The sequence below is a fragment of the Peromyscus leucopus genome, chromosome 8b (genome assembly GCF_004664715.2).
Source record: "Peromyscus leucopus breed LL Stock chromosome 8b, UCI_PerLeu_2.1, whole genome shotgun sequence".
Lineage (NCBI taxonomy): Eukaryota > Metazoa > Chordata > Mammalia > Rodentia > Cricetidae > Peromyscus > Peromyscus leucopus.
The window spans coordinates 25603602-25622628 of record NC_051086.1 but is presented as its reverse complement, the minus strand read 5'-3'; the positions used below and the strand labels follow the sequence as shown (position 1 = coordinate 25622628).

Sequence of the window (19027 nt, the reverse complement as noted above, 5' to 3'; positions counted from 1 at the left end):
GAAGAGGCTGGGAATGTAAGTCACTTGGTAGAATCCTTGCCTGGCTTGCATAAAGCCCTGGCCCCAGCAGCACATAAAGCATGCACAGTGGTATGTGCCTATAATCCCAGCATTCCAGAGACAGAGACAAATGTATCAGACGTTCAGAAATGGAAGTAGAAAGATCAGAAGTTCAAGGTCATCCTGGGTTTCATGGAACCCTATCTCCAAACCCCACCAAAAAAAAAATGGAGCCTTCTTCTTTGGTCTTCCCTAGAGTATAGCTCTAGCCCCTCCCTGAAGCCATGAGCAGTTAGGGCAGCATGGCATACGGCAGATGGGAGCCGTCAGACACTCATGGGAAGATCCTGTGACGCTCCCCACCTCTCCATGACGGGATAATCCTTTTGCAACAGGGTGCAGCTGAAATCTCCAAGATGGCAGTTTTGGGCTCTGATATAAACAACAGGAAGAGAGACATACTCCCCGGGAGAGAGGCCTGGAGGGAAGTTGATGGCTGAATAGGGGCTTGGATTGTGCAGCCTGCCAGTTCCCCCAGAACTGCTTCTCAATCCCAAGGGGGGGCAGCAACCTATTCTAGCACACTGTGCACCATACCCCACACCCACAGAGACCCACAAAGGGGTCACAGGCCAAGCTGATACGTTGACTCCTTCCCTATAATGCCAAGTTTCTAACATGGAAACCACAACTTACCCACCTCCTGAGATGACACCATGCTAATTACCAAGAGATTCTCTTCTAAAATGATTCAGTTCCCCTCCAGGCTCCACTAGTGTGCAACCCTCATGTGTCCACTGTCCAGGAGCCTTTGTGCAGTGCTCAGCCTGGCCAGACACACCTGGCCACTCTGTCTTAAATTTGCTAAGACCCAAGACTTCCAGCACAGGGGCCTTGCGTGTCTTGTTCACCCATGTGTCTTCAGTGCACAGTGCACACTGACTAAGGGAGCTGGTGCTGAGGATTGTCCATCCACACCACACTTACTGAGCACCTCCTATGTACAGGCACCTGAATGGGTGGAGAGGGCAGAGGGTGAGCAAGACAAACCCCCTGCTCCCCAGAGCTCACATTTAGACAGGCAGGCGGCAAAAAGAGAATACTGAGATGGAGTTGGAGAGTGGGGTACCGAGGTATGAGAGACAGATAATCTGCCCGAGGAACCGTAGAGCCCTGTAGGGAGTCACATGCAGGCTGGGGAAGAACATTCCAGACAGAGGCAGGAATGCAACATAGGGTGGATGGAAGGCGAGCTCCTGCACTAAGCTGTGTGCTGGCCTTTGTTAAGACGGCCTCACGGTGTAGCCCAGGCTGGCCTTGAACTCGCAGAGATCCTCCTGCCTCTGCTTTCCAAGTGCTGGGATTAAAGGTGTGTGCCACCACACATGACCTTGTTTCATATGTATAAGTGTTTTGCCTATGTATATGTATGTGTACAGAAACTTCAGAAGACAACTTGTAGGAGATGGTTCTCTCTTCCACATGTGGGTCCTGGGGAGCAAGCTCCAGTCACTGGGCTTGCTTTACCCCTGAGCCATTTTGCTGACCTGTTTTATTAATATTTTTGTTTCCACATTGAGTCTTTACATAATCCAGTGAAGATGATCCCACAGCTCTGCCCGTTTTACAGATGGGGAATCTAAGGCACAGAAGATTCCTGACACGCTTGCTTCTGCATATATGGTGAGATGGAGCATGAGCCCAGGCAGCTCAACTGAGAGTACCTCCCTTCAGGAGCCAGAGGGCTAAGATGCTGCCCAGCACACAGGATCTAGAGCCAGTGAGGTTTGTTGAGCATTTACTGTGTCCCTGGCACTATAGTGAGTGCCTTACATAAACCAACCCATTAATAAGTGCCAGCCCTCAGCAGAGTAAGGAGAGGTACTTTGGGCATCTCCAGACAGACCCAAGGCAGAGGTAAAGGTCTGCCTACCTGACTGGTAGGTGCAGCAGATGGAGAGTGCCTCGGTACCCTCCCCTGTGACCGCACAAGTGGGACTTCCATGTGCCACCCCTGAGCTTGATGCCTTGCACAGGTACCCTCTGCAGCTGGACCTGTCTCTGAGAATCACCCCCAAGCAGCCATGCAGACCACCTCCCTGGGCCCTCTAGCCCAGTTCCCACTTACTGGGATGTGGGCCAGTCCTATGGGCATCAGGGCTGGCATGCTGGAGCCACACAGACGGCTCCCTCTGCCAAGGCAAGAAAGCACGCTGTCACTGTCCTGATGGAGGGATCAGTGGCTCCTGACCTCAAGGTGAGAGACCCCAGGGAAAACAGGAACGGCAGCACTGGTGCGACCTGCTCCTTTTGGCGGGCTGCAGCTGAGGCCGACCAGCGTGGTCCTGGGAACTGCTCCCAGGACGCAGTGGAGCAGTGGAAGACAACACTCCTTTGTACCATGGTCACTGTTTCAGCCCTCCGGCCTGGGATCTTAGAATCTACCAAAATCCTTGCAGAAGGTGCAGGATCTGGGCAGGGCCGGGCTGTATGGTGTGCACACGCGCTCCGTGCATGTTCTGTACTGCAGAATGTGGTAGAAACAATGCTGTGCAGCCTGTTATGAGGTGGCCCATGTCTCCTCACTTTCTCCTCTCTGTTCTCCCTCACTGGGGAGTCACCCTATAATGCAGACGCGGTGCTATGAGGAAGGCAAGCCAGCTCCCCTTGGAGAAGTCCCCAGCCAGCTGTCTACTAAGGACTCAGGGCTCCCAGCCAGCAACCCATGTCATGCACCAGACATACAGGCACACGCCTTCAGATGGTTCCAGCCCAGCTTCTAGCTGCCCCCAATTGACTCAGAGGGTTGGTGGGGCCAGGTGGGCTGTCTCTTCTGAGCCTGCCTAAAGGACAGGGGTTGGGGCAGTATGGAAGTGTGGACTGTTTTAAGTTCTTGTGGTTTGGGTGGTTTCTTTTGCATTGGATACCAGGACAGAAGGGATCCCCCAGATGGAATTTGCGGGATAAACCAAGCCCCAGAGCTGCAGTGAGAGTGTGTTTAAAATGTAGTGAGTATGGAAGAAGGCAGAGCAGCTCCCGGCTGCAGCTCTCCCGTCCTGCAGTCCACCGTTCCTGGCTCCTGGTTCACATCCAGGGTCTTAGCCAGCTCAGGCCTTGACTGAAAGTTTGTGGAAACAGCACCTCAAGTAGAAAGAGCTGCCATAGACTCCCTGTCGCATTTGGAGGTCTGCAGGCCAGGGCCACACTTAGTGTCTTCAGAGCAGGCCCTGTCAGGGGAGAAGTGCCTTCTCACCAGGCTGGCCCTGGCCTGGCCAGGCAGGTGCGTGGCTGCTTCAGTTCTGTACTCTGGCCTGGACCGTCAAAGAGAAGGTCTTTGGCCTCCTGGGTGGATCCACTGAATGCAGCCCAGGCCTGCCTGCCATTGCTCACAGCCACTGAAGGGGGCTGCCTTCCTGCCTGGCACTCAAGAGCCTGTAGCTGCTCTTGCAGCCTGGAGAAGAGCAAGACATGTGTCCGTTCCTCATCTAGGCAGAGCCCAACTCTGAGCCTGCAGGGGCAGCGTTACCAGAGGCTGACTCTCATGGGATATGGCCCACAGAAGAGCAGAGTCCACAGTGCCCAGTTCAAGGTCCAGCGTGGTCAGTGTCCCAGAGTACATGCTGTGGGAGATCAGGAGAGACAGGTGAGCCAATGAGCTTCCATGGGGCAGCCTTGACAGCAGAGGAGGGGGTGTCAGAATGTGGGGGGCCAAAGGAGGGACTGGAGGACAGCTGCAACACAGGTCAGGGGAGGGTGAGGGACAATTGTCTTCATGCTGTGGGCGGTAAATGTATTAATTTCCTATGAAGATGAACCCAAGAGAAACAGCAACAAGAAAGACTTAAAGTTTCAAAGGAAGGACTTCCCAATACCAAGATGGGGATGATAGGTGACTGGCTCAGCCTGTCTTTCCTCAGTCCTTAAGCCTGATCTCAGGGAGGTTCCTTGGCCCAAGTCCCCAAAGTCTGGAGGACACCTGCCAGTTTGGAGACAGGATAGCTCCAGATGACATGTGGTCCCAGCCTTGCTTTGATGCCCTTGGTCCCCCCTTACGAGGACACTGACCCAGATGTCCCTGAGGTTCTCCTTTCTGGAGTCCAACACAGTTACCTTGTCCGGGGCACAGCAGGGTCATCTCAGGCTGATCCGGGCATCCAGCTGCTGCAAGTGTTCCTGAACCCCAAAGGGGATTGTGGGTGTCCACATTCTGCAGACGGGACAAGGGACCCCAGGGCCAGGTTAGAGGGAAGGCAGCCAGGCCTCCCCAGGGCAAGCTACCCACAGCCCCACCTCCCGCTCTGCATGGAACCTTAACCACACCCCACCTGGCAGCATACAGCATACACCCCACCTAGCATGGGTGACCAGGATGCTAGGAGGCCCCCTTTCAGTCCTGGTCGACTCTGCCATAGTCTCTTTAGCTGTAAAGTGGATCCTATCGTGGTGTCAGTGTGGCCTGTCCTCCACGGGCCCCCATCTTTAATGCTTTTCCCCCAGAAGGCTGTGGAATCTTTAGGAGGTGGGACCTCAATGGCAGAAGTAAGTCACTGTGGGTGGAACTGTGAAGGCAATAGCCAGGCCAGTTCCAGAGCTAGCTGCTCCCTGATAGTGTGTGAGCAGCTGCAGGCACAAACTCTTGCAACCAGTGCCTTCCCGCCACGATGGATGACACCCTGGGGGACTGTGAGCCCAGGGCACCTTTCCTCCTTTTCATTGCTCCTGCCAGGTGTCATGGTCACAATGAGAAAAGAATCTAGAGATGCCGGATCTACTCGAGAAGATGGGCACAACTTTGCAGATCAAAGCCATCTGAAGAGCAAAAGGTACTGGACACCAAACATCACACTGGCTTTGAGAATAAGTTTAAAGCTGGGCACAACACATGCATTTATAGTACCAGCACTCAGGAGGCTGAGGCAGAGAGATTGTGAGTTGAAGTGCAATTCTGCTTCAAAAACAAATAAAAATGGTTCTAACTATATGAAATTGCTATTTTTATGTTCTAAGAATGACTGGATTAGGCAATTTCATATGGTTTACCCTGATGAAATATTTATTGAGTGTTTTATGTGGCAACAGTGTCCTAAAAGTTTAGGACTGGGGCCATGGCTCAGGTATTGAACCACTTGCCTAGCATACACCAAGTCCTGACTTTGATTCCCGTTGCCATGTGAGATTGCATGTGGCAGTAGATGCTTATAGTTTCAGCACTTGGGAGATAGAGGCAAAAGGGTCATCCTTAGCTACATAGTGAGTTCCAGGCCAACTTAGGCTACATGAGACCCTGGTCCCACAAAAACATCTCTCTTTGTCTTGCCTAACATGACTGTCTCAAGTTTTCTCTGTAAGTGTCACCTCATTGTCCCAGAGATGGAGAAGCTGAGGTCTGCAGGGCAGATCACCTGCCAGCTCATATACAACTCAGCAGGGGTGGGATTTGGATTCTAGAGTTCCAACCCCAGGGCCAATGCAACTTACGCCAGCGTTTCCACTTGAGGGCACTTCTGAAGGCTGGAGGCCAGCCGCTGGGCACCGGCAGCCGTGAACTTGTTAAACTGGACACTGAAGAGAGAGGTCCATCCTGAGGCCAGGCTACTCCCATCCCAACCCTTCCCATGATGCAGGTGGGAGACCCTCTGCCCCCCAAGTCCCCCTGAACCCCCACACTCACTCCATCACCCGCAGGGACACCATGTCTGGAAGCACTTGTGCCAGGCTCTTGGCTCCTGCGTCACAGATGCAGTTATTGTACAAGCTGCCGGCGACAGAGGGGGAAGGAAGAGGTTTGGGGTGCTGGGTGAGCTCAGGGCCAGGTGGGACCCACACGTAACTGAAATGACTGCTCTGCTTTATCTGTCTGTCTGACTGTCTATCTATCTATCTATCTATCTATCTATCTATCTATCTATCTATCATCTATCTATCTATCTATCTATCTGTCTGTCTGTCTGTCTGTCTGTCTGTCTGTCTGTCTATCTATCTGTCTGTCTGTCTGTCTGTCTGTCTATCTATCTATCTATCTATCTATCTATCTATCTATCTATCATCTATCTATGTATCTATCATCTATCTATCTATCTATCTATCTATCTGTCTGTCTATCTATCTATCTATCTATCTATCTATCTAATAGGTCTCATGTATCCCCAAGCTGTCCTCTAACTTGTACATAGTCAAAGATGACTCTGAACTTCTGATCCTCCTGCCTCCACCTTCTGTGTACTAGGCTTATTATAATGTACCATTACACCCAGTTTATGTAGTGCTGGGGATGGAATGAATCCAAGGCCTCATACATGCTAGGCAAGCACTCTGCCAACTGAGCTACATCCCCAGGCAGGCCCTACTGTCCCATTTTACAGATAGACTAATTGAGGCCCAGAGAGTTGAGGCCACTTATCTGTAGTTCCATAGTGAGTTCAAGAAACTACAGCATGGACAGGAATTTGTACGTTGGGCTTGATGACGCAGCCTGTAATTCCAGCTACTTAAGAAACTGAGGCAGAAGGATTACAAGTTCAGGCCAGCCTGAGATACATGAGACCCAGTCTCAAAAGAAAAAGGTTGGTTTTGTTTTTTGTTTTTTTATTTTTATTATTTTTGTGTATGGATGGTTTGCCTTTGTGTGTGTTCAGTGCCTGAGGAGTCCAGAAGAGGGCAAGAGACCCCTGGGACTGGAGTTCCAGATGGTTGTGAGCCACATGTGGGTGCTGGAAATTGAATCCAGGTCCTCTGCAAGAGCAGCCAGTGCTCTTAACTAAAGCCTCTCAAAATAGAAAGTTAAAAGAAGGCTGGGGTTAGAGCTCAGTATAGAGTGCCTGTCTGGTATACATGCAGTGGCTCTGGGCTCCATCCCTAGTGACACACACGCACACACACACACACACACACACACTCATGAGTCATGGAGGAGGAGAGAGGGGGAAGGGGAGGGGAGGAGAGGGGGAGAGAAGGGGAGAGAGAGATGAGAGAGAAGGAGAGGAGGGGAGGAGGAGAGGTGTTTCCCAACCCAAAGCATTTGGAAACTCCCGAGAACAACTTCCCAGGTTCAAAGACATGCCTCTTTCTGTCTGGGGAATTCACTCGATCCCCTCCCCATGCTGTTGTTCCTTTGGGTAGGAGGGGGTCACTGTAGGGAGAGCAGCTGGGTTCTTGCTGGTTTGTGCAGTGGACTAAATGTTAACCAGGATCTCACTTACAGAAACCACTAGGGCCACATGAGACACCACAGAAGGGGTGACCTATGTTGGCCATAGGAAAAAGAAAACTTGGAAACTTCTAAGACTATGGGGACTTTGAAGTTAGAATGAATTATTTTTATTATGAGATAGCCATAAGCCATCTATAACTCCAGTTCGAGGGGATCTGATACCCTCTTTTGGCCTCTGCAGGTACTGTGTGGATTTGGCACACAGGTGTACACCAGACATAACACCTGCGCACATAAAATAAAAATAATATTTAAAAAAATTAAAAACGAGGCCGGGCGGTGGTGGCACACGCCTTTAATCCCAGCACTCGGGAGGCAGAGCCAGGCGGATCTCTGTGAGTTCGGGGCCAGCCTGGACTACCAAGTGAGTTCCAGGACAGGCGCAAAGCTACACAGAGAAACCCTGTCTCAAAAAACCAAAAAAAAAAAAAAAAAAATTAAAAACGAGAAAAGTGAGCTGAGCAACACTGTTCATTGCTCTCTGCTTCTTGACCACAGAGGCGATGTGACCAGCTACCTCACACCCCCACCACCATGCTCCCCACCATAATGGACTGCACCCTCACACACACCACCAGGCTCCCCACCATGATGGACTGCACCCCCACACCCCACCACCAGGCTCCCCACCATGACGGACTACACCCTCACACTGTGAGCCCTCATAACCCCTTCCTTCCTTAAGTGGCCTTTGTTAGGATTCTGGTGATGGTAGTTAGCAAGCCTGCCTGGCCCACAAGCACCTGCCTGTGTGATCTGGACTTTCCTGGCCTCCCATCCTCCCATCTCACCTCCCATCCCTCCACGCTCAGGAAGCTTCAGCCACCTCAGGAGCCCTTCTGCCCCTGAAAATCCATCCTCTTTCCTGCTTTGAGGCCATTGTGCCTGCTGCCCTATAGAGCTCCTCACCTCTAGTTTCCCACACAGGGCCATGTCTCAGCATGTCACAGCACCCCCGCTCTCTGAAATAAACTGGTGACACTCCCATTTTACTCTCCTGGTACATACCAATTCCCTTCCTAGAATAAATCACGGTCTTAAAAATACCTTTTTTATGTCTGTGTTTTCTGTCTTAGTATGCAACTCGAAAGTGAGGACATCCCACAGTTTAAGTTAGGGAATACTATACACCTAGCACAACTTTAGGGTGTTAGGTGGGCACCAAGCACATATATTATGAATTGTGCAGTGCAGGACCTGTTCACCCGCACAGAGGACCTGGCTGGAAGACATAGGAGTAGTTGCCCCAGTAGAGATGGTCAGAAGTTGCCTTTCCTAGAACATGGCTTGGGGGAAGGAAATTCTTTCCCAGCTGCTTAGCCAAGAGCTGCTAGTGCTGAGCTGAATGACTGGGACTCTGGTTCAAGCTCAGTTCCCATCTCAGCTCCTAGACCCACCCAGAAGACTTGCTGGAAGAGTTGGAGCTGCTACACCGAGAGCCACCGGGAGGTGGCAGTGTAAGCACTGACTGGAATGGTGATGGACCTCTCAGAAGCCAGCACCGCGGGACTCTCCTGCTGCAGGTAGATGGGTAAGGGACAGCCATCCACTGCTCACTAGGGACAGACTGAGGTATATGATCCAATGACACAATTCTTATTTTCCAGATGAGGAAATAGAAGCTTGGAACAAGTAAGCAACTTGCCCAGGGCTCTGGTGATGTTCAGCTGAGTCTAGGCCAGTGCACCACCTGATGACACAGACCTCCCAGCCAGCAAGAGGGGACCATTTTCCTGCCCTCCATCTCCCCAGCCCACTCAGCAGGGCACCCCACTCACCTCAGCCTTAGGAGGGACTTGGCCAGGGCCGGCAGGGCTTCTGCAAGCTTGCAGGCACCCACATCAGTGATGCTGTTTTGGGACAGGCTACAGGGACACAGGGAGGAAACAGTTCAGGAGTGGAAGGATCTCCCTTTCCCACTGGCCTCCATCATGAGGTTAGGAATGTACTGACTCACAGATGGCCTGTAGCCACAGACCTGTGACAGCCAGCTTCAGGGAGGGTCATGGGTCATGTGGATGAACCCACGGGAACCACTTACAATATGAAAGTTTTGTTACAGAGAGAGTGGGTGGCAGACTGAGAGGTAGATGGCAGAGAAAGACCGCTCCCCTCCTTCACCTGCTCTCTGATTTGATAGTGATCCTTTCCCCTGGACTGCTTTCCAGCACTCTAACTGCACACAGTAGGCGCTCAATAAATGTGTACATGTCCAGGAATAGACAGGTGAGAAGGAGGGAAATCTATCTTGTGGTATACCTAGACCATTGTAAATTATGGAGACACCTACACTGTATATCAAGGAAATTGCCACAGAAATTCTTGGGGAATTTTAGCCTTTTTGGTTTATAACATGGAGTGTTGACAGATTTTTTTAAAAAATGTTTTGTTCGTTTTGTTGTGGGAATTGAACCCAGGACCTTATGCATGCTAGACAAGTGCTCTATCATTGCTATGTTGCCAGTGCTTTTAAATTTTAAAAAACGTATTATTGTTGGTGTGTGTGTGTGTGTGTGTGTGTGTGTGTGTGTGTGTGTGTGTGTAGGGGTGTGCTGCCATTGTGCACGTGTGGCCGAGGACAATGCTGTGCAGTTGTGAATTAGAATTCCTGGAGAGAAGCTGTGTTTGCAGAGCTGGAACAGACCTGCAGTGATGGGGAGGGTTGGGAAAGCCCTGGGAACGGCCACCCCCTGCCCACCTCTGCAACAGAGCAAACCTCCTGTGGCCAATAGATAGAAACCTCTTGGACTCTATTAACTTAGCTGACCACTAGCTTCCACCAACCCAAAAGAAAGACTGCTGTCGGACAGCATCTCAGGCCTACAGAAAAGCTTCCCCCATCTTAATGTACCTGCCTTTCTGATGTACCCACCAATGTGTGTCTTGTTTGTTTGGGTTTATTTTTGTGTGTGTGTGTGTGTGTGTGTGTGTGTGTGTGTGTGTTTTGAGACAGGATTTTTCTGTGTGGCCCTGGCTATCCCGGAACTCAATCTGTAGACTAGGCTGTCCTCAAACTCAGAGATTTGTCTGTCTCTGCCTCCAGAGTGTTAGGATTAAAGGTTTGAGCACGAGCACACACACACACACACACACACACACACACACACACACACACACACACACACCCCACCCCACCAACCTATTTTAAACTTGCCCAACCCTCCCCATCACTGCAGGTCTGTTCCAGCTCTGCAAACACAGCTTCTCTCCAGGAATTCTAATTCACAACTGCACAGCATTGTCCTCAGCCACACGTTTATGATTCGGCCACTTTGTTCTGTAAAACTGTAAAACTTCGTGAAGCTGCTTCCATGTTGGAACATGGAATTTGCAGTAATCTAAATCTGAGCTCCTGGTCACTCAAAATGACTCCCAAATAAACTCTTAACTGCTTTTAGGATGAGAGCAATGTTTTTGCATTGACACACTTTTACGAGTTCTGGAGACCACACTCAGGTCTCCAGTTGTAGAACTTAGAGGTCCTTCACCCTCTATGTTCTCTTATTGGCCTCTTTAAAATTTTTACTCTGAGGCAAGGTCTCATTATGTAGCCCAGGCTGGCCTGGAACTCAAGAGTCTCCTGCTGCAGTCCCTCCTGGGATCACCAATTCCTCAGGTTTCATTACAAAGCAGGTTCAACAGGAAACCATGTCCACCCCCCTACCCACTCCCCTTTAACTTCCCAAAGCCCAGAATGGTTTCAAAAACTGTCGCCAGATAAGGTTTTACTGCTAAATCCTAATCTGTCGCTTCCCTTCCAACATCCCAGTGTGGTTTCACCCATTAAACTTTCGTTGCAGTGTTTTGTTTTAATACAGTATTTCTCTTTCTGTTTTTTAGTGTGTGTGAAGGCCAGAGGACCACGTACGTGCAGGAGTCAGTTCTCTCCCTCGGCCGTGTGGCTCCTGAGGCTGGAACTCAAATTGTCCAGCTTGGCGGCAGCACCGTCTCTGGCTAAGCCACCCTGCCAGCTTTCCCCCACTTTTTCTTGAGATTGGTTCTGGTTCTCCTGGCTGGCCTTAAACTCACGGTTATCCTACTGTCTCAGGCTCCCCATTGCTATGATGCCCAGATTACCATATTACTAAGTATGGCTTATTTATTTGTTTGCTTCTGGTTTATTGTATGTGAAGATGCCTGAGGTCTGAGAGCAGGATCTTCAGGGTCTCCACAAATCTCTGAGTTCTTTAAGTCTGTTCATTAATCTAATAAATGAGGTCTGGAGAAACAGCTCAGTAAAGTGCAGGTCTCACAAGCATGAAGACATGCGTTTGATCCCCAGAACCCACATGGAAATCTAGGCACGGGTGGTGCATGCCTGTAATCCCAGCATGGGTGAGGTGGAGACATGTGGGACTCTGAGGCTCCCTGGCTGGTTAACCTGGCATAACTGGTAAGTTCCAAGCCGGAGAGAGACGCTGTCTTAAAAGAGGTGGGCGGTGTTGCTGAGGTGGTCCCTGGAGAAAGAAGACTGAATGGATAAGCAGTGGCTGGAGAGGAGAGTGCATGATGACCCAGAACAGAGTGAATGAATGGCGCAGTGGAGGGCAGACATAGGACAGAACACTGAAGCTGTGGGGAGGCGGGTCCACTGTACTTACTTGAGCGTCTCCAGGACCTTGAGCTGAGGAAAGGTGGCTGAGAGCTTCGACACACCCTCATCCCCGATCTTGTTCTCACTGAGTGAGTCCAGGCTGCAGGTGGGATCAGATGGTCATTGGCCCTCCTTGTCCTCCTCTCTAGGGCACCACACCAGCTTAACTCTGAGCGTGTGGGAGCTGGCCTGTACCACCTGGGGGCGCCATTCAGCAGGCCAGGGGCCATGGCTAGCACCATGGACTAGAACCTCAGCTTGGCTTTGTAGGACCCCCTGAGCTGGTCAGCTACCCCAACCTCTTGGGACCTCAACTGTTAGCAGCTTCCTGCTCCCACCTGCCTGCCCTCTAGAATTGCTAAGAGCAGTGAAGTGGACTGTGGGGGGCAAAGAATTTCAAAGCTTGCAAAACAACTCCAACCTTTTTTTTTAAATCTGGGAATTCCTGTCCTCTGTCCCCTCCCTGTACTAGGGGTCACAAGTCCTCACAATGAGGTCATCTGGCCCCCACACAGTTCCCCTGCTGAGAAAGTAGTGGGGAGCAAGGAGAAAGACTCCCAAAGAGACAAGGAGAGAGACTCTCAAAGAGACAAGGAGAGAGACTCCCAAAGAGACAAGGAGAGAGACTCCCAAAGAGACAAGGAGAGAGACTCCCAAAGAGACAAGGAGAGAGACTCCCAAAGAGACAAGGAGAGAGACTCCCAAAGAGACAAGGAGAGAGACTCCTAGAGACAAAGTCTGGGCTTCTCAGAGCCCAGGGTAAGGGGGGACAGGACTTGTGAGAGGTGGGGGGGGGCAGGACTTGTGAGAGGTCAGGGTGGGGGGCCAGGGTCTGAAACTCACTCCAGGTGCTGCAGGGATGAGAACGCTGGAAGGATCTTTGCCAGTGTGGGGAAAGCCTGGGGACCCAAGACCGGACCCAACCTAGGAAGCAATGGCGGAGGTCAGACACTGGACTGTGCACAGTGGAGTGCAGCCAGGAGCAGGCCGGAAGGACAGTCTGAGGCCGCTTCCCTGCCTCCCCAGCTTCTTATCCCCCCTGCCGAGGACCTCCGAGAGGCCTGCTGGGACTCCTCAGATTCACTTCTTGTTCCTGCTGATGTCCACACACACACACACACACACACACACACACATACACACTCACACTCATCCTTGCCCTGTGCCTTCTCCCCAGGGCCTGCCAAGGTCTGTTCCCAGTGTCACACCAGGTTGCCTGTCTTTGCATTTTATTTTTTATACTTTTTTTCTGTTTTTGAGACAGGGTTTCTCTGTGTGGCCCTGACTGTCTTAGAACTCTCTCTGTAGACCAGGCTGGCCTTGAACTCAGAGACCTGCCTGCCTCTGCCTCCTGAGTGTTGGGATTAAAGGCGGGCGCCACCACTGCCCAGCTTGTTTTTGCATTTTTAAATATCTGCCACCCACCCACCCCTGTGTGTATGTGTGTGTATGTGTTCCTATGCATAGATGTGGAGGTCAGAGGTCAGGGTCAGGGCTCTTCTTCAATTTCTTTCTACCCCCCCCCCCCAGCCCCCAGACAGGGGTTCACCAAACCTACAACTCACTGATTCAGTACACTGGGGAGTTCTTCTCTCCCCTGGTGCTAGGGTCCATGCTGCCACACCAGGCTTTCCTGTGGGTTCTGGGGACCCAAACTCTGTGAGGCAAGCACCTTATCACTGAGCTCTCTCTCTCTTTCCAGACCTTTTCTTTGCTTTTCAATAACACAAAAACCATTGGGTGGAGGCTGGGGAGACAGCTCAGTTGGTGGAGTTCTTAGCACTTAGGAGATGGAGGCAGAAGGATCCTGGGCTAAATAGAGAGTTTGAGGCCAGCCTGGGCTATGCAATACTGTGTCTCAAAAAGAGTGAGAGCAAAAGAAGAAGAGAGAACCATTTCTTGAGCGCTTAGCACATGCTAGCCTGTTAGTCAACCGAGGTCTAATACAAATCACAGCTCTGAGAGTCTTCCTACCTCCATCTTACAGACTAGGAAGCCAAGGCACAGAGAAGTTAGGTAACTCACACAAGTTCACACAGCCTAATTGACTAGATTTCAAGGGAACCAATTAGATAAGGACAGCACAGTGATCATGGTTTGATTTCTAAAAAATGACTAAATATATCCAGTGTAAAGCACTTTATTCTAAATTTTAGTTAAAATTATAAAAATAGAAATAAAAAACTTTGATTTATATTACTTTTAGCCTGAAATTACATCATTTGAACCTTTAAGATTTATTTCTATGTAAATGTAAAGGTCTGTGTACTGTACGTCACAATTTGGTGGGGGTGGTGGTGGCTGTCAGAGCCAGGAGACTTTGGAGCCACTGGAGCTGGAGTTATAGGCTGTGGTGAGCCCCTCGATGTGGGAACTGAACTTGGGTCCCTGGAAGAGCAGCAAGTACTCTTAATCTCTGAGCTGTCTCGCCAGCCCTTGAACTTCACTTTGTTTAGTTAATAAGGAGTTAGCTTACTTGCTTAATTATTCATTGCATGCATGCACACGCGTCATGGCACACGTGTGAAGATCAAGACAACTGCAGGAGACGGTTCTCTCCTCCCGACATGTGGGCTCTGCTTGGTTGCATCACCAGCACTGAGTTCTTTTGAAATAGTCATTGTTTAATAAAATGATGACAGCACCCGTGGGGGTCCTCTCTCTCTCTCTCTCTCTCTCTCTCTCTCTCTCTCTCTCTCTCTCTCTCTCTCTCCCTCCCTCCCTCCCTCCCTCCCTCCCTCCCTCCCAGGCTGGCCTTGAACTCATCATCCTCCTGCCTCAGCTCCCTGAGTACTAAGCTGACAGGCACACTGCCACTTAAGATTTGTTTGTCTAAAGGAACATACTTAGTGAAAAATCAAAAGATTACTGTACATAGTAACTTAAATTCTGGAATGTCTTCCACGTCTGGGACCCAAACTCTGGGACCTCAAGCTTTAGGGAAAGGCTACAGATCAGAGCTGGGCTCAGCCTTGTGCTGGGGGCCCCTGTGATCCCTTCACCTTTGGATCTTGGGTCCTTCAGTACTTAGCCCTGATCACAGGAGGCTGTCGGAAAGAGAACGGCCATCATCACTTGATTCTTCATCACCCAATCTCACTGCTTGTCTGCCAGGTACCAGACCAGGTCAAGAAAGCCCTGAGCAACCAACCACAAGTTCCCCCCTTGCACAGAGCTGGCATTGAGGGCACACAGATAATCAAAGAACTTAGTTCATGGTCTGGACTGAGAGATATGAAGTACTTCAGACACGCTCCTGGGGTGGAAGTTCAGAAAGCGCCTCAGAACCCTGAGATACCAGTCAGTGGGGCAACGTGTGTCTGCAACTGGAACTCATCCCTGAGACTGGCCTGACAGAACCAACGCTTGCAAAGTGTCCTCTCACCGCCCCAGCCACCATGGCATGCGTGCACACACACATATCTAAATAAGTAAGCAAATTAACAATGTAATTTTTAAAAAAGAAGATGGGCGGAGGAAAGTGAGGGCCTGGGTGGATCTGCTGTGTAAGGAAGGAGCATTCAGGGCAGAGGTGCAGCCATGACAAAGGCCTGGGGCTGGAGCTCATCTCCTGTCAGGAGATAGAAAGGGACTGAGGAAGAGGGTGGAAAGGAGATAAGGGGAAAGGGGTGATGAAGCTGGGTCTGTTTATTTGTTGGTTTGTTTTGACAAGCTCTCTAGCCTAGGCCTCCAACTTGCTGTGTAAGATGACCTGGAACTCCTGGTTCTCCTGCCTCTGCCTTCAGATGCTAGGACAGCAGGTGTGTGCCACCAGGCCATGTAGGTCATGCTGGGGATTGAACCAGGGCTTTATGCATACTAAGAAGCACGCTGCCTTCTGAGCCACATATATCCACCCCCACCTCACATACAGGTGGGGGTTTTCAAGTGGACTGATGAGACAGAGACCTGCAGGGTGAGGAACATGGAGGTGGCTGCACTAGACACCCAAAATAGTCCTTTGTTTCCTTCCTTTCTTCCTCAGAACCATCTCGGGGCTTCCAGCCTGTAGGTGGCTGTTTGTCTGGCTCTAGCCTGTTCCACTCCACAGCCTCCGGTACCCAGAGCGCAGTTCCGACCTCCAGGGAGGGGCTTTTTAAGCTGAAAATAATTCAAAGCCAGAAAGCACCCTGTGGCTGTCTTCAGACATTTCCTCTTTTCAGCAATATTTTTACCTCCCTCTGTACAAATTTGGTGTCTTATGTCCTGTTGAAAACAAGAGGGACTTGGTTATCTGTGGGGGAACAGGGGAGCTGGCAGTGAGTAGGTGACCAGCTGGGACTGCAGGCAAATCACTAACATCACCTAGCCTCAGTTTCCAAATCTGTCCACTGACTGTCTTCCTGAGCAACTCTCCCCACGAAGGGGCCTTTATGTAAAAGGCAGCACGCATCTTGTGGGTGGCTCTCTTTGTTTTGAGACAAGGTTTTCCTCTGTAGTCCTGAGTGGCCTTGGACTTGTTATCTTCAGACTTTAGCTTCCCAAGTGCTGGTGTTTCAGGTGTGTGCACCCAGACCTGGCTGGAAGGAGCTCATCTCTAACAGGACCAAACACTGACAGAGCTTGTTGTTGCCTAGGCGGGCTAACCTGGTGCTTATAACTGTGAAGAAACCACATCATCTCTCAGATCTCACTATGCCCGTTTGTAAACGAGAGATGACATCAGTACCCTTCTCCCGGTGTTGTCTTAGAGAATGGAGTGGAAATGCTTTGCAGTTGAAAAGTCATGTTAAAGCCGGGTGGTGGAACATCCTGCAATCCTGAGTACTTGGCGGGGTTGAGGCAAGGGGGAGCAAAAGTTCAAGGCTGGACTGGGCTAAATATTAAAACCCCTTTTCAGAATAGGAAACACATGGACTGGGAATGTAGCTTAATTGGTAGAGTGCTTGCTTAGCATGCACAAAGCCCTGGGTTCTATTCCTTGTGCTGCATAAGCTTGTGTGGTAGAGTGTGCCTATAACCCCAGCATTTGGGAGGTAGAGGCAGGAGGTTAGAAGTTCAGGGTTATACAGCTTGGCTTGGCTATATAGCAAGTTTGAAGTCAGCCTGGAATACACAAAACTCTCCCTAACAAACAAACAAACAAACAAACAAACAAACAAATGGGATGGAGATATAGCTCAGTGGTAGAATGCTTGCCTAGTATGTACAAGCCCCAGGCTCAATCCCCAGCATGCAGGGAAGAGCTGTTCAGGCAGCCAGACCTAAATATAACTCCTGGGGCTCTTCAGGGCCCATGTGTTGGCCCTGTCATAACCCAGACAACCTAGATTCCCATCCTCTGTTCCTCCTACCCTGGTGGCACTGCTCAGGGAGGTGGCTTCAAGGCCTGGCTGCACAGGCTGGGGGACCAACTGCCCCATCTGCTGAGAGTGGTTCCTAAGCATCCAAGACTCTCAGTGCCCAACCTGACCAGACCTAGGCGAAATGGACCCTAGTCCACTGGAGTTACACACCCACATTTCTCAAGAAGAATCCTAATTGAGGGAGGACCCAGAGAAGCAAGTGTGAGGCGGGGTGGGGGTGGGGGGGTGGGGGGGTGTCTGAGCTTGCGCATGACTGGGAACTTGTAAGCCTATTCAACACTCAGGTTGTGCTCAGTCCCTACAGGTGGTAAGGACACCTGAGTTCAGAGGGCAGTGGCCAGGCTATGCATTCTCCTGGGGGAGTCCATGTGGCCAGGAGAGTGATCAGCCCAGGCACAGGAGCAGGGTGCAATTCCTAGCTCAGCAGGGAAAGGACCCAAACTGAGGCCCTGGGGACACCCTCTGTGTGAGGTCTTGGTCTGGGGCACACTGGGCTCTTGACTCCATATTGTATTCCTTTAAGGCTTCCTCTCCAGCCCCTGTGAGCTCATTCACAATTTCTCACGCTTTTGTGATGATGTCACCTCCTCCAGAAAGTCCCCCAGCCTAGCTTTTATGGGAACTCGCCGGCACATGTTTATCATGGATGGCAGTCTCTGCTCCTCAAAGAGCTTTTGACAAGTAAATAAGCATGAGCTCCTGTGTGTGCATGCACATGTATGCATGTGTGTGAGTGTGTATGTTTGAATATATGTGTGTCTGAGTGTACATGTGAGTGTGTGTATATGTGTAGATGTTATATGTGTGGATGTGTGAGGCATGTGTGTGTGTACAAGTGTACATGAGTGTGTTATATGTGTGTATGTGAGTACATGTGTGAGTATGTGTAAGGCGTTGTGTGCAAGTGTACGTGTTATACATATGCATGTGAGTGTGTGAGCATGTGAGTGTGTGCATTGTGGGGGTGTGTATGTGTGTTGTCCTGCAAATGAGCCAGTTCTCTGCTGTTCTGAGCATCTCCTGCACTCACCCAGACAGGCCACACTCAGCAGGTGGAAGCTGGTTTCTCGGTGGTAAGAGAGGGCAGGAATCATCCAGGCTCTCCCCTCCCTCGCACCATGCCTCTGGCCCCAGATGAGCTAAGACGGCAGAAACAACCTTGGGTCACTGAGACTATCGCCCACCCTTCACTTACGCAAACTCTAGCTTCTTAAGGTCCCGGATGGCAGGAAGATCCGGAGCTGCATCCTCCGAGGGGTTTCTTAGCCTACAGAGAAAGGGCTTCGGTCAGTAAGTGTAGGCCCGCCGGTATGCCCCAGTGCCCACATCCTGCACCCGGCACTGCTTTCCTTGGGAGCTGTTGTTGACCCTTCACTGACAAGAACAGCTTTGGGGGGCTAGAGATATAACTGCCTGTAACTCCAGCTCTAAAGGGGGGGTTGCTGTGTGAGTGTGTGTAAGACCTCATAGGCACTGCACTCAGACACACATGTATACACATAGTTAAAAATAAAATGCTTTAAAAAGAACAGCCTTAGGCCCAGGCAGAGTGGTACGAGCCCATCTTACCAGCTATTTGAGAGGATGAGGGAGGAGGATCATAAATTGGAGGCCAGCTTCGACTACACATCCAATTCAAGGCCAGCCTGAGCAACCTAGTAAAACCCTGTCTCTAAATGAAAACTAAAAGTGGGGATGGAACTCAGTGGTAGAGTACTTGTATAGCATGTGTGAGGTCCAGACACACACACACACACACACACACACACACACACACGGGGAGAGAGAGAGAGAGAGAGAGAGAGAGAGAGAGAGAGAGAGAGAGAGAGAGAAAGAGAGAGAAAGAGAGAGAGAGAGAGAGAATCAGCAAAACCTCTTCTTTGTCCCCTGCACCTTGGCTCTGTTATGGCTGAAATG

The 19027-nt window shown here is 50.6% G+C and overlaps 1 protein-coding gene across 6 annotated transcripts in view; it reads right to left on the bottom strand.

The window, feature by feature from the left end:
• Positions 1-1785: 1785 nt before the first annotated feature.
• Positions 1786-19027, bottom strand: part of Ciita (class II major histocompatibility complex transactivator) — a 52148-nt gene continuing 34906 nt past the window's right edge. For 5 of the 6 annotated variants that reach the window (XM_037201654.1, XM_037201652.1, XM_037201653.1 and 2 more), the window contains 8 exons: positions 18306-18377; positions 12648-12728; positions 11812-11904; positions 8989-9075; positions 5672-5755; positions 5479-5562; positions 4111-4207; positions 1786-3620 (listed from right to left, as the gene is read on the bottom strand). In XM_037201654.1, the coding sequence (XP_037057549.1) occupies positions 4132-4207; positions 5479-5562; positions 5672-5755; positions 8989-9075; positions 11812-11904; positions 12648-12728; positions 18306-18377 (577 nt within the window). In that variant the 3' untranslated portion in view covers positions 1786-3620; positions 4111-4131. Of the gene's footprint in view, positions 3621-4110; positions 4208-5478; positions 5563-5671; positions 5756-8988; positions 9076-11811; positions 11905-12647; positions 12729-18305; positions 18378-19027 lie in introns of those variants that run through there. The other variant, XR_005090511.1, reaches the window with a different exon arrangement.